This window comes from Patella vulgata, chromosome 9 (genome assembly GCF_932274485.2).
Source record: "Patella vulgata chromosome 9, xgPatVulg1.2, whole genome shotgun sequence".
NCBI lineage: Eukaryota > Metazoa > Mollusca > Gastropoda > Patellidae > Patella > Patella vulgata.
The window spans coordinates 34,132,615-34,147,267 of record NC_065887.2 but is presented as its reverse complement, the minus strand read 5'-3'; the positions used below and the strand labels follow the sequence as shown (position 1 = coordinate 34,147,267).

Sequence of the window (14,653 nt, the reverse complement as noted above, 5' to 3'; positions counted from 1 at the left end):
TGTAACAATTTCAAATATAAACTGCATAAAGCAACGCATGTAGATGGTATGCTTCGAATATAAAATATGATTGCCAGGGAACAAATAGTCCGCACCACCAGCATTTTGAATGGTGGCTGGTGAGCAGTTATTTATCGTATAGCGCTAATGACCCGTGGTTGCACGATAAATAAAGTGAGAGACTACGCCGTCTAGTATGTATTTTCTTGTGCATTACTTTGCCGAAATAATAACATAAACTAAGGAAAGTAGTTTATTTAGAATTATATTATAATGGATTTAATACGAATATGTGAATAAAACTTAAAGGGGAAGACCAACGATTTTCAACACGGTTTTCATAATTCTTAAATAAATATTTAGAAATAATCCTCTCTGTATTACAAGCAAATACGTTTTTGCAAGCGAGATATTTTTTTTTAAATCGTAAGTACGCTGTGACCAAATTCACATCGCTAATTGTTTAGATCACGTGGTTTGTTTGACAGCTTTCAAGCGACAGCTATTTCATCTGCTTTGATGTTTTTCTGCTTGTTGAGAGTGTTTCTCAACATGAACAGACCACAATTATGGGCACGTGAGACACATAATGTCGACGTGAACGGCTTTATTTCATGTCCTCTTCATATACTCTTCACACAAAAAGTAGGGGATATTGAAATGCAAATACCTATGCAGGTTGTGATATGATAAATAGTCATGGACACTTGACATGCTTTGAGAGTATGTTCACAGATGAAGAACTTATCGCCACTGAGCTGCATGTGCGACACGCAATAGCATCATACACGGGGGAGGAGTTCATTGCCAAATTTGACACTTCAAGGAAGGGTTGATGAAAACTGCCGCTTGCTGATTTATCCTATCCATGCTTGCTTTCCTATCGGTTCTTGCAGAAGATTTACTGTTTATTGTATCTTTGCTTTAGTGTGCTACGTTTAATTTGATCGGGAGACGTGTTCGTCAACGTCAACCGACAACACTGCAAGAATTGGCCGTGGCAATGCAAGAGGAGTGGGTCAGATTGCCCCAAATCGTGATTGGACGGTTGATTAGGAGCATGCCACGACGAATTGCTGAATATCTGAGGATTGGTGAGCAATTATTAATTATTAAGACACAAATCAAAAACGTCCATTTTCACTTTCGACAGTGTATCTCTTTGCGAGTGAAATGGGGCCGTCAGATAAGCCGCCCATATGAACTGTTTATGTTCATGTGTAGGCAATTGGCCTGTTATTAACATACACTGGCTACCTCTAATAAAAACAGCAGTGCATTTCCGCAGTTTTGTATTGTTTCTGAATATAGCCTACTTTGTTTGAAGAGTATGTATATAACGATACGTTGTGGATTGGTGGGTCTAAAAACTAAAGGAAAAGAACATTTTTAAGAACAACTGACATTTATTGCGGGTGCTGGTATATACAGGGTGAGTGAGTTTTATAATAATATTCAATGTATGATAAGGAATATAAAATCCATATTAATATGGTTATAAGAAATGCAAAATACACCTGCTAGATGTAATAAAGCTAATGTACTAACTGTAATAAAGTGAACTTTAAGGATACCATACGGACCTCATGTGTCAGTTAGTTGTATTTTACGTCCACTTCCACCGAGGTGATATCGCGGACCTCATGTAAATGTAATGTCCTTTATATGGATCATGCATGTGTGCGTGTCATATCTGCACAATTATAACATTAAATATAATTTCAAGATGTAATCTATAATCCATTAGAGCTGGGTGAGATATAAAGTTCTACTTCAAAAATTATACATCGTTTATACATCATCCAAAACGCTTATGGATATTAATCATGAAATCATATTTGAGACAATTCTATTTGCCCCTGAAATATGAAATAATACACTGACAATACAAAACAATTAAAAGGTAACATAATTTAGACTGATATTTATTACAGGAGCTCACACCCAAACCTAACAGCGCTAACCTTTATCGTCAGTGTTAAGAAATATTTAATCCTCTTAGTTTCTTAACTTGGTCTAAATCTATGATTCTATTTCTAGGAAACCACATTTAATGTTGCGAATGTAATTAATTTAAAGTTGAGTAATTGATCTTGATAAGAATTAAATATTTAAAATATTATACAACTTTTTGTTCTCGTGGATTGTCACCAACTTTAGCCTCCGGGGCTTCTGCGTCTCATGACCTAAAACGCTGTATATAATTTGAAGTCAATCGGATATTAACTTTAGCCACTAGAGCGTCAACAAGATATTTCAAAGAGATCAAGGGCCATAACTCCAGCAGTTACTATTGAAATCGCTGAAAATCAAATCAATGACCTTAAACAATGTGCATAAAATTGAAGTCAATCGGATATTAGCTTTAGCTTCTAGAGCGTCCACAAGCGATTGTGAACGCCGGACGGACCCACGGACGGACGGGGCGCCGACAATATACGACCACATTTCAAGGTGGGCGTATAAAAACAAATATTTAAAGTTATTTGTATATTTACGGATTAGTGGTGGGTGGGGGTGGGGACTAATAAAAATTAAGCATTTAATTCTAAACGTATAATTAGCATTAGAAAAGGTGAATTATATATTCTCTCAAAACTAAACTTTACAAACCCTACAGTGTTGTATTGTAACACATTTTGCTTGTAAAACAAAGAATACTTGTGAAGCGTAGACTATAGTCTATAAAGCTGTGCAATGCTTTTATTCCTTTTAATGAATCATTCTTCCGTACATAACAGCTTATTTGGATGGATGACGTTGGTTTAATATGTCTTGTCTGAAACTTCATTTATCGGCACTTAAATCCCGTTAATCAAGTCTTAACAAAAAGACCCCAAACCATGATCATAGAACGTTACTGGTCAACAGCTTTTATTCGCGATCGTCAAGCTGAAGGCTAGTGGGCATTTAAACAGTTAGTTAAAATGGGCCGCTCCGACATGTTGTGTTTTTTATTTGTCCATCAGCGATATGATCTTCATATGGTGGTACTCCATCTTTTATCATTTGATCACGAATCTGAAAAACGTTTAAATTTATATTTATATTAATCCCTTTTGATAAAACTTTTTAAACTCTTTACATACATAAAACATACTGTTCGATGACAATTTCGTTTCGTATGTTTTTCAGTCTGATTCTTAGAATTCACTCTAAGCTAACTAACTTGACATCATCGCGCAAACTGCACGCAGCAATCCATCTACGTCATACGTCATTATGATCACTGCCCTAGTTAGCCGCCATTTAAAATGCTCACGTGATCATTTTGGGGCGGGACTTATCGACTGGACTACAACTTTGTGTACACAACAGAGTAAAAATAACCCGATCAAGCACGTGTTTTATGTAAACACATGTCTTTAGCAAAATGTCAACGTCTGCCAATCCGGTAAAAGCGGAGCTAGCTGTAGACAGGCAGCCTAAGTGTGGGATGATCATCGCGTTGTCCTGCCTGTTGATTAACATTTATGCGAGACAACTTTATTCCACTTAGAATCATTCACATATATATTTCTACATATACTAAGCAGAAAAAGAAACGTCAGGTTGGTATGTTATTGTATATTTGTGACCACATCTCCAACTTTACCTGAGCAATAAGGCTCTTTCCCAAACACAGAACTGACCCCAGGAAATGTTCTCAAAAACGCAACCTGACTTCTGAGGTGGTAATATGTTCTCCATGATTTTCATGTAACTCATGCTGCGCATGCTGTTCACCAGGACCAGCCGTATAAAATGCACCCCATACCTTGTTGAATCATTCACATTACAACGTCAGCAGCATGCCACGACTCACGATAGCTCAGAGGAACACCGCGCTTGGAATACTCGCCGCTAACCACACTGCCCAAGCCGTTGCCAGTCACTTCCAGGTAAATGTTCGAAATGAAATGAAATGGGGTTTAACGTCCTACTGTTTTGCTCCGAACTGGGCTAATGAAGATAAATGTTCGAACCATCTACAGACTTCAGCAACGCTTTCTGGTCACCAACACCACGGATGATCGCCCCCGAACAAGTAGACCAAGGGTTACCACAAAGAGACAAGGCCGCCATGTTGTGCAGAATCCACGTCTCAACACAGAGACATCCATTACCGTGTACCGATCCTCACCTCTCGTCATCGACGTGAACGTCTACAGTTTTCCCAACAACACCAGAACTGGCGAAACAGGAAATGGAGTACTGTTCTGTTCACAGAAGAGAGTCGGTATTGTGTATCAACTGCAGATGGCAGGACTAGAATATGGCGTTGACGTTATTCTGCAGCGTTATTAGAACCAATCTGTCATGGAACGAGACTCAAGTATAATGGTTTTTGATGGAATCGGCCTGAACCAGAGAGTGAGTGGTGTTCCAAATTCTTGGTCCAGAGAGAGGAGGCGGCATCACAGCAGTGCGCTACATCGATCAAAGTCTCAGACCCCACGTCATACCACATTTCGCACATCATCGAAAAAACGTTTTCCAGCATGACAACGTCCGTACCCAGACCGTCAGAGTTACTCAGCCATTAGTCCGGACTTAAACCCGATTGAACATCTTTGGGATAAAATTAAGAGGAGAATTAATAATGTCGTACCGAGACCAAACACAGCCGATGGATTGTGCCAGGCTATTCTAAGAGTGTGGTTCCAGGTGGCAATGGCGTTCATCAATCTCTTGTCCACTCCATGTACAGACGCTGCGATGGACACACCAGATACTGATGTATAGACTGTGTACAGACTCTACACCTTCTCGTAATGTCTTGGAATTGTGATGAATTAATCACTAATGTGTCAACATACTGTTCACAAAAAATTGCTTTGATCCATTTAGTAAGTCGTTTTCTAGAATGATTTGATTAAAATGCATCTCTGATTTTGAAATCGTACTAACGTTTTTTATTTTTTTGCTGTTTAGTATAATAATTCACCATAATAGGCAGTCCCGTATACTAGAGAATTTGATTAAACAAAACCTTCACGTGATCTGAACGCCAACATCAAACAAAATAAGCCAGTTGTCAGTGGATTAAACATTACATTTTATATCCATTTACTGAGTCCTTCATGCCTCTGTATATTATCCTACCTCTTCTGCTTTCTTAAAAACTCGGAGAAGATTTTCACCAGCTAATTTTTTAAGTTCGCCATCAGTCCATCCTCGTCTAGCTAACTCAGCAAATAGTGCGGGATATTTGGATACATCTTCTAAGCCAACAGATGTGCTGTTTAAATATAACAAAATATACATGGGATATTGTAGTTTATTTTGATACAGTGCTAGATATCAAGTCACACACGGGTCCAAAGGGGAGCCCGGACCCCTACTCCCTTCTTCGCGTAAAGAATATTTTGTTCTCTCCTAAATTTATCGAAATAATATCGGACAAAAAAGCATTGTCACTCCACTCTAACTTATTCCATGTATGAATCTAAATGAACAGAAATATTGTCTCAGAGCTTCTGATTTTATAATATTATGTGGTAATCTTCCAGACTTCACGCTAAAATGACACTGTTTTCACCTTTGACCCCCCCCCCCCCCGCCTCGAAGCTCCGCTGATCATACGTATGGACATTGCAAAAGTATCAGATTTGTAAATTGTGCATGTGTGAATGGACAAAAAAATACGATGATATTCACGTGTGGGTCTTGAACATGAAAAAGTATCAGATTTGTAAATTGTGCATGTGTGAACGGACAAAAAAATACGATGATATTAACATGTGGGTCTTGAACATGAAAAGCCTGTCCTTCTAATGAAATCTAGGTCAAATTTTACCTTTTTGGACCATAATCAGCACCAATTCCCACATGATCAACACCGGTTAGGTTTTTTATATAATCAATATGATCTGAAAAAAATGATTAATTATATTAAATTGTCATCAACGACTGTGATGGCAATGACACACCATTATTGAACGATGGCAAAATACACAAAGCGTGGAAATCCGCCCACTTAGAAGCTGCCTCGAGAAAGAGTTTGAAAAGGATCCTTTACGCTTTCAAAAAATATTCTGATCTCAAAAGCTTAAAAAATCCATTTAAACCGTGGCTGTAAAAGGTTTGTGGAAAGGGCATAATCCTGGAGGTCGCGGAACAATGAATATCGATAGGGTTCGTCCTCTCATGACCCTAATGCTTCAGGCCAAATTTGAAAAGAAAATGCATGTATGTTTTAAAAGAAAGTGACCTCTATCCTATTGTCAACTTGGGGTTGGGACGGGGAGGTCGCGAAACGCTTAATATTGATAATGTTCTTCCCACCCTAGTCCTAATGCTACATAACACCAAACTGGAAAATAATCAGTTGTAAACAATCGCCTCTGTTGCCTTCGAAAGGTTTGCGATAAAGAGCTGGTAAGTTCGGAATAGAATGCCGCGAAATACTGAGTATCGATAGGGTTTGTCCATTCATCACCCCGATGTTTCATACGAAATTTAAAAAAAAACATGAGTCAAAACTATAGCCTCTACCACGTTCATAAAGTGTTCGTCCTCTAATGACCTCAGTACTTCACACCAAATTTGAAAAAGATCCGTTAAGAATAGTAGTCTTTATTGCGCGCACAAGCTTGACAAAATACACCCACACTAAATTTTTGGCATGTAAAGGTCATCAATAAAAACATTTGAGCATTTAACTATTATGTTGACGATAATGGTGACGACGTGGATAATTTGTATTTATGACGATTGCCTTGGTGATGTTCCTTATCAATTAGAGCACAGGAATAAGGGTGCAGGGAGTCGTTTCACATGTTTTTGAACCAATGGTTGCGAGTACTTTCAGCTCATTAACCGTTGCTACCCTTACTGTAGTAGACTCTCACGTTGACATAGAGCTATCATCCTGTCTGTAGCTACCAGGTCCATACATACAGTGTATGTCATTAGATAAAGTCGCCTCTTATTTGTTAAAGCCTCTCGGATTAAAACGAACTATTTATTGCCAAGAATCCTTAATCGATGTTTGTTTTTATGGACTTAGAAATTCGAAATTGCATCGACTAGTCTACTGCGTTCTTCAATGGACACCATCGCTAACATTTGCTGTCAAGCGTGGCAATGGTTTATGAAACTATAATGCTCGTCGACATTGCTAAGGGAATGTGTTCTTTGCAGGACTTACCGGTAACTTGAGCTAATGTTGCTTGTGGTAATTTTTTTGGAGCACAATTAACGTAAACTGGAGAAAAGTTGACCATTACTACACCGCCATTCTCTGCCTGGAATGAATACGTGTCCCGATTACAAGGATAATAATTGATTAATCTTTCTTGTCGTCAGTCTGTGCGAACACTATTTCCCAAGCATGGTCATCTACATATTCCTGAAGCAATGGCCCGAGAAATCCCTCTCTGGTGGTGGGATTAGCTCTAATCAAACGGAACACTGCGAGGAGTATGGGCCACCTACCTTGCAGCTTTTGTTTTTGATATTCTAATATATCACCTGTGGTTTGCAAAAGTCAGCAAAAATCAGGGCAAGTTGTCATGCACATGGATGTCTCTCTGGATTGCAAGTAAGAGTTTGGGCTAATCTGGTGTCCTATTAACTGATTCAGTGACGCCGAGGGAGGGAGGGAGGGAAATGGGTTTTAACGTCAACTCGACACAAACTAGGTCATTTCGGGACTAACATATGGTTTATTTTTTTATTTCAATAGTTGGCTTGCGCGTAGGGGTCTTTAGCAGTCAGTGACGCCGAATGTACCCATAATTGTCGCGCTAGAATCCTCACCTCCTGACCAATTCTTTGAAAACTGAAACGCGGTTTTCATATAAGTACACTACATTACAGCCTTTGCAAATGAGAAGTCAAATAAATAGTACTGCGTTTTCTTCGTATTTAAAAGAGCGAAGCGGGTTCTGATTACCATGACACCACCCGGAAGTCTTATCGACAACATAAGGAAAAGGCCATACACAGCATTCTGCTTTTCTAGAAAGCCACCATTCAGTGGTCTTGGGGACATCATAAGGGAAGACTTGTCGCCTTTCATAAGTTAGGGCTATAGGCTCGTTGAACTCAGACTATAATATATATATATATTATATCTTGTAATATAGCTTTTGTAATTTCTTGTATTTGAAAGGGGATAATCCTATTTACACTGGAGAGTTTGGGGCTTCAAAAAAAATCAACACATACCATGGTGTATTGCAGTTGTGAGTAAGTGTCATGTATCTGACCCCAAGGTCATAAAACATGCGCAGATTACCAAGACTACTATCTATGGAATGTCCACCTTCTAATCCAACCAAACTGGCGATCCTTCCAGCCTTAAATTCATCCATTATTCCTGCGTGATAAACAAAGAACTGTTTATTTTTTTCAGGTATAACAACTTTGATACTATGCTATAATTTTTAACAAGAGACAATGTTCCGCTCTACTCCACTAGCCTATGGGTCCATTCGCAAGGGAGACACTTAGTCAAATTATACGCCCTTGATACTTGTGAAAGGGGATGCTCAATTCACAGTCCAGAACGTCCCGCATTGACACAATTGCAATCGATTTACACGGAATTCAGCCCTTTCACAGTTCTGTCAGTCCCGACTACGGGGGTGGTGTGAGTAGAACCCATCCCAAACTTAGGCTGCCTATCTACAGCTAGCTCCGGCTGAGAATAGGCCCTAAGCTAATTAACCGACATTTAAATTCCTACATCGACGATTTTAGTCGAAAACACTGAGTATGCTTTTAGAAATTTTTAAAAGTATTTATTTCTCTTCTATTGTCATATTGAATGAAATTAAATATGTTTATTTAGCCGCTGTGTGTTTGAAGGATGTCAAACTAATCAAAGCCGAATCACAAAATAGTCCTCTAATTATTCAATATGGCAGCGCCCATGAAACATAAATTCACAGAGGCGGTTTTATTTGCGAAAACAAATTTAGGAGTATCTAACCTTGTTTTGAAAGATAAACAGATTGAAACTCTAAAGACAGTTTACAATGGTAAAGAATTTATTGCAATATTACCCATAGCACATATTATATATCGCTTTTACGCGAGTGTCAGCGACATGCCGTGTTTACATAAAAGACACGTGCGTGGGTTATTTTTACTCTGTTGTCTAAACAAAGCGGTCTCGAGTCGATAAGTCCCGCCCCAAAATGATCACATCAGCGTTTTAAATGGCGGATAATCAGTGCAGTGTCACCTTCTGGGAAGTATGACGTAGATGGGTCGCTGCGTGCAGTATGAGTAGAACCGTGGGGTATTTAAACACAACGAATATGTTTCGGCTGCATAATTGTTTGAGATTTACTTAAGTATTTATTTCTCTTCTATTGTCATATTGAATGAAATTAAATATGTTTATTTAGCCGCTGTGTGTATGAAAAATGTCAAACTAATCAAAGCCGAATCACAAAATAGTCCTCTAATTATTCAATATGGCAGCGCCCATGAAACATAAATTCACAGAGGCGGTTTTATTTGCGAAAACAAATTTAGGAGTATCTAACCTTGTTTTGAAAGATAAACAGATTGAAACTCTAAAGACAGTTTACAATGGTAAAGAATTTATTGCAATATTACCCATAGCACATATTATATATCGCTTTTACGCGAGTGTCAGCGACATGCCATGTTTACATAAAACACACGTGCGTGGGTTATTTTTACTCTGTTGTCTAAACAAAGCGGTCTCGAGTCGATAAGTCCCGCCCCAAAGTGATCACATCAGCGTTTTAAATGGCGGATAATCAGTGCAGTGTCACCTTCTGGGAAGTATGACGTAGATGGGTCGCTGCGTGCAGTATGAGTAGAACCGTGGGGTATTTAAACACAACGAATATGTTTCGGCTGCATAATTGTTTGAGATTTACTTATTCAGTCGACACATGCGCTGTAGCCCGAAATCCCCCTATGCACTCGATTGTCACTAAATTTTGAGATTGAGTGAATTCAATTCCGGAACGTTCAATCGAGTACCCCCCCCCCCCCCCTTAGTTTTCTCGACCAATGGGCCACAGATCACTAATGATTTCCCCATGGACTTTAATGTTAATTCTCGTCTCTTAGACTGCCTCTAAAGCTGGAAGTAGAGACAAATAAACATGCAATTTTCGGCCCTACATTTCAACCTAACCCACCTCTCAACTCTGTATCCTTCCGCCTCAAAATGATGAATATTCACCGAAACTTGGCAGAAAATGTATTTTCAAACCCTTTTCTTCGATTTTACGCCAAAACGTCAGCAAAAATCGCCATGCAAAAAGGGGGGGGGGAAGGGAGAGAAAGACTAAAAATAGCTTTGACTCTTGTTTCGTGGGTGACGGCGTAGGACTATTTGGTGAGCTGTGTCCAATCGAGTGGGCGAAGGGAAGTAACCCGCATTTTATTGCAACTAAGATGGACTAAGACTAGCAATTATTTGCCCATTGACTTCAATGTTAATGGTTGTAACATCACAGGCTGTAGCTTTTTGCTCAACATTCCGTTGGTTCCAATATTTATAGGCACAATGGGGACAACATTTGGCAATCTCCTCATTATAATTTTGTAGGGGGTTGACCATTTAGATTTTTTGCTACGCGGATTTGAAGTTGACTGGGGTGAAAATCTCACTTCCGACACAATGATTTCTCTGCAGAAAGACACTTTACACCCCCTATCCCTCCGCTGTAATATCATCAGTATTACCCAAAACTGCTATGAAATTGCAAATTTGATCCCTTTTCTCCAATTCTAGACCAAAAAGTCAACCAAAAAATGCAGGAAGAGGGGAGAAAAAAATTAAGGGAAAAATTGTCTATTTATAACTCGCAAATAATTACTAGTCTTAGTCCAGATAGCCGAATCGGTGTTGCAAACTTAGCTGATCAGCGTGAAAACTAGTATGAAAATTGTTTTTGATTGGTTCTTAGAATCAACCTAGATCAAGGGCAGATAATTTGAATTCCTGCAAACCCATTGGGAGGCAGACCACCATTAATTTCCCCCATTGACTTCAATGTTAATTCTGGCCTCTTTGCCCACCTCCAACTTTTCCCAAAATTTTCGTTGGGCTGAATGCTTTTCACTACAGACAGAGGAACAAATGGTCATGTCTTTGCAATAAAATTTGTATGAGGTTAACCACCAAAATTTTGAGATATACAAACTTGAAGAAGCATACTAAAAACATGGAACTAGTTGCCGTGCATATCACCGTAGCTAACTTGACAACTCCGTTATCCTTCCGCCTCAAAATCATAAATATTTACCAAAAACTGGCAGAAAATGTTAATTCAAACCCTCTTCGTCCATTCTAGACCAAAAAATCAACAAAAATGGGCATGCAGAAGGAGAGAAAGGAGACAGAGAGAGAATTGCTATAAATAGACGAACTACAATTGGGTACCGAGATGGTGAAATATAATGGTGGTCTGCCTCCATTGAATAGACCAAGAGGTTAGTAGAGAAGAACGGAACGATACCACTGGAGATACTGAGGATGAGCAAAAGTCGACCAATGAACACAATCTTTCAAACTTATATATGAAGCATGGCGGTGATTAATGAGCTAATGATGCTATGGTCCATTAGGGAAATTAAATGAATTGAGGTTTAATGCCCTAATCATTATCGAATTCCATTTGGCAAGTGTAGTGTTGTACATGGAAGCATTTTGTTTGATTATTTGCTTGCCTTGTTTTTCAGTTAGATGTTGACTAATTAATTTTTAGTTTACTTTACAGTCCTATCAAAATTCTTCCACACCAATTTATTGATTCCTAAATTAAAGGCCTCGAAACATTAAAATAAACATAAGGGTGGAAGGCGGGTGCAAATAATTCAGGGTCCACACCAGGGGAACATAATATGCAACTTTCAGCTATGACGCCAAACTGAAGAATAAGCGATAAGTTCGATAAGAGCGGTGCATCGTTCTCCGTGCTATATCCTCAAACAGCTTTCCTAACGCTATGGGTGTCGGTAGGTAAAACCGAATCGATGATTTGAAATATATCAACCCGACTGAAGGAGAGAAAGGGAGAGAGATACGGTTTAATGTCCATGTCGGGACTAACATACTGTACAATTCTACTTCGATAATTCGCCTACGTGTAGTCTTTAGCATTCGGGGAAAACCGGGGAACCAAGAGAATACTCCCGAAGTTAGACAAGCGATCCTACACCTTGTCACGTGCAAGTAAGTGATGGAAGCCCCCGCCTCTTGACTCAATGACAGCCTTTGTGAACTAAAGCGCGCGTTAGACCGTGTACTCCCTCAACCACCACCGACTGAAGGCGCGTAGGCTTCTTAAATCCTAGCCGAAACTCTATATCTATATTACTACTTGAATTGGAATCAACTTACCATCCGCAGTTGTCACGAATCTGAAGACGTCTGGGTAACGTGCTACAAATTTCTTTATTGTATCCATTTGATCAAGAGACTGGCGAACAGCATCTTTATACTGGGAATCACATTTTACAAACAGGGACCAAAACTGAAACCATAAAGTATAATCCGAATATCTTCCAGCAATTATAGACGCCTACAAGCTACACCAGGATTCGAACCATGAACTTTTCACAGATCTTTCGAATACACATGTCCCTACTAGTTTCGGATAGTAATCCGATTGGTGTATACGAAAACAGATGCATGTAATACTGAACCGAAAGTTTCGGATAAAATATCATTTTGAAAACACATAATAATATAGTGGACCCTATATGATTACGCGCACCCATACTAGTAGATTGTATATAATTACCTGTGCCTTTAGATGTCCTTGTTTTATTCTAGGTATATCAGTATGTGTTGTATTCCATACTCCTATCAACGACTCGGCTAAATTGACTTGATGAACCTGGTTCTGTGCCTGTGCACGGTACTGCCATGCCAGGTCATTATGTCTGAATAGAAATGAAATTAAATAATGGAGATTTTATATATTGTGATTATAGCTCATACGACAAATTCCAAGGCACGAACCAATAATAATATATGTACCCTTTTAATTTATTCTAAAATTTGTATGATAATGAATTCGTGCCTGTAATATCATGGTTTCAACCCCCGAATACTGAATCTATGAGAGAAACCCATCCATCGCCAAAATAAATACACTTACCCATCAATGAGTGGAACTTCGTTAAGGACTCTTTTAGCACGTGCAATGTTTTCTTCGTCAATGCTTCGTTTAGAAAGTGGGATTCCAACAGCTAATCCAGTGACTATAGCTAATACAACGAAACCAATAACTCCTCCAATCAGTAAATGTTTTTGTTGCAGCCGCCGCTACCAAACGTCAGGGGTTCCTTTCCACTCATCTTGGAATGTTAGCTGAAAATAAACAAACTGTATCTGGTCGGAACCGTAACCACATTGGGAGGGGTGGAGCAGTAGGCTTGCCACCCCAAATAATTCAAGTGCCCTTTTTTATTCATAAAAAGTAACAATGAAAAATTAAAAAAATGAACTATATTGACTAAAACGAGCCTTGGAATGAAATGTGGTTTGATGGCTCACTTTTCTACTACAACCGGGTTAATGAATTAGAGAAGAGCAATTAGTCTCAAATGGTCTCTGACGGTCAGCTGCGGTAACAGGAACCAAGCCCCTGTTAGATCAAAGAATACATAAAATTGCAAGGAAATGTGTAATGGGAAAAAGATCGAGTTTTCCCAAAATAGTTCAATTCGGAAATAACATCAAAATGTAAAATTGCTATGTCAATATATCGCTTGCGCATATGATCTTTAATTAACTAGTGGAAGAACCCACTGAAAACATTTATACGACAGACCTTGTGACCTTACACATACGCCATATCAAGTCGGGATGGGACTTCAAAATAATGTTATCGGGTGTTCTTTAGACTTATATCGACACTATATATATCGACACTAAAACCCCCTTCCCACTCGACATATTGAGGGCTCTCCTATGAAGAACACATCGTTGCTATTTGTATCTTTTCCACCTTGATTACAAGAAATAAATCCATGGTAGATTATCTTTAATTGGATGTTCAAACAGCTGATTAAACCTGTTTTACGATAGAAATACACATAATTTATAGGTATGTAAATGGAATGCCTTTGGCTATAGTCAAGTTAAACTGCTTATCTTGGTAAGTTAGTATATGGAATAGTTAATAACATATCTCAATATTAAAGATACGTTATTCAAGAGCTAAATTTGCCTACTGTGGGTCTTTCTTTGGACCTTAAATGTTATATAAATTATTATTTAGACGTTTATTAACACGACAAGACCATAATCAACTCTCGGTATCTTAGCCGAACGGGCAGGTTATTTAATGATTTGATTTAAAATTGGAGAAGGTAGGCTTAGTCTTGAATAATATTATAAACATCTTGTCAAAACTAAAAACATTGATAACTTTTGAACTATTATAGTAAGAACGACCAGCTCTGTATCTAAATCTTTCGTAAACAATTTCGTTTTAAACGTAAATGTAGAAAGAATCAGTACATGCTGTTATACTGATTAAAAGCATAGTATTTAAAATAAATATTCTCCTCTTTGTTCCAGATTTTATAGATTCTCCTACTCAATATGTCTTCATTAGTGTCTCAGTAAATATGGCACTGGTTTGTGCAGAAAAGGGGGCGCTTAATAAACACCATTTATCGGGTAATCATTGTCAATAAATTATACGTAAATATTAAAATG

At 38.5% G+C, this 14,653-nt stretch overlaps 1 protein-coding gene across 1 annotated transcript; it reads right to left on the bottom strand.

Annotated features, from left to right (window-relative positions):
- Positions 1-1,424: 1,424 nt before the first annotated feature.
- On the bottom strand, positions 1,425-13,228 carry LOC130014287 (dipeptidase 1-like; the record flags this gene model as incomplete). Its single annotated transcript, XM_056103289.1, has 8 exons — positions 1,425-3,021; positions 5,086-5,221; positions 5,780-5,852; positions 7,133-7,230; positions 8,155-8,305; positions 12,323-12,455; positions 12,726-12,867; positions 13,086-13,228. Coding segments are annotated over 8 exons (975 nt in total), but the record flags the coding sequence as incomplete, so codon positions are not given.
- Positions 13,229-14,653: the final 1,425 nt, after the last annotated feature.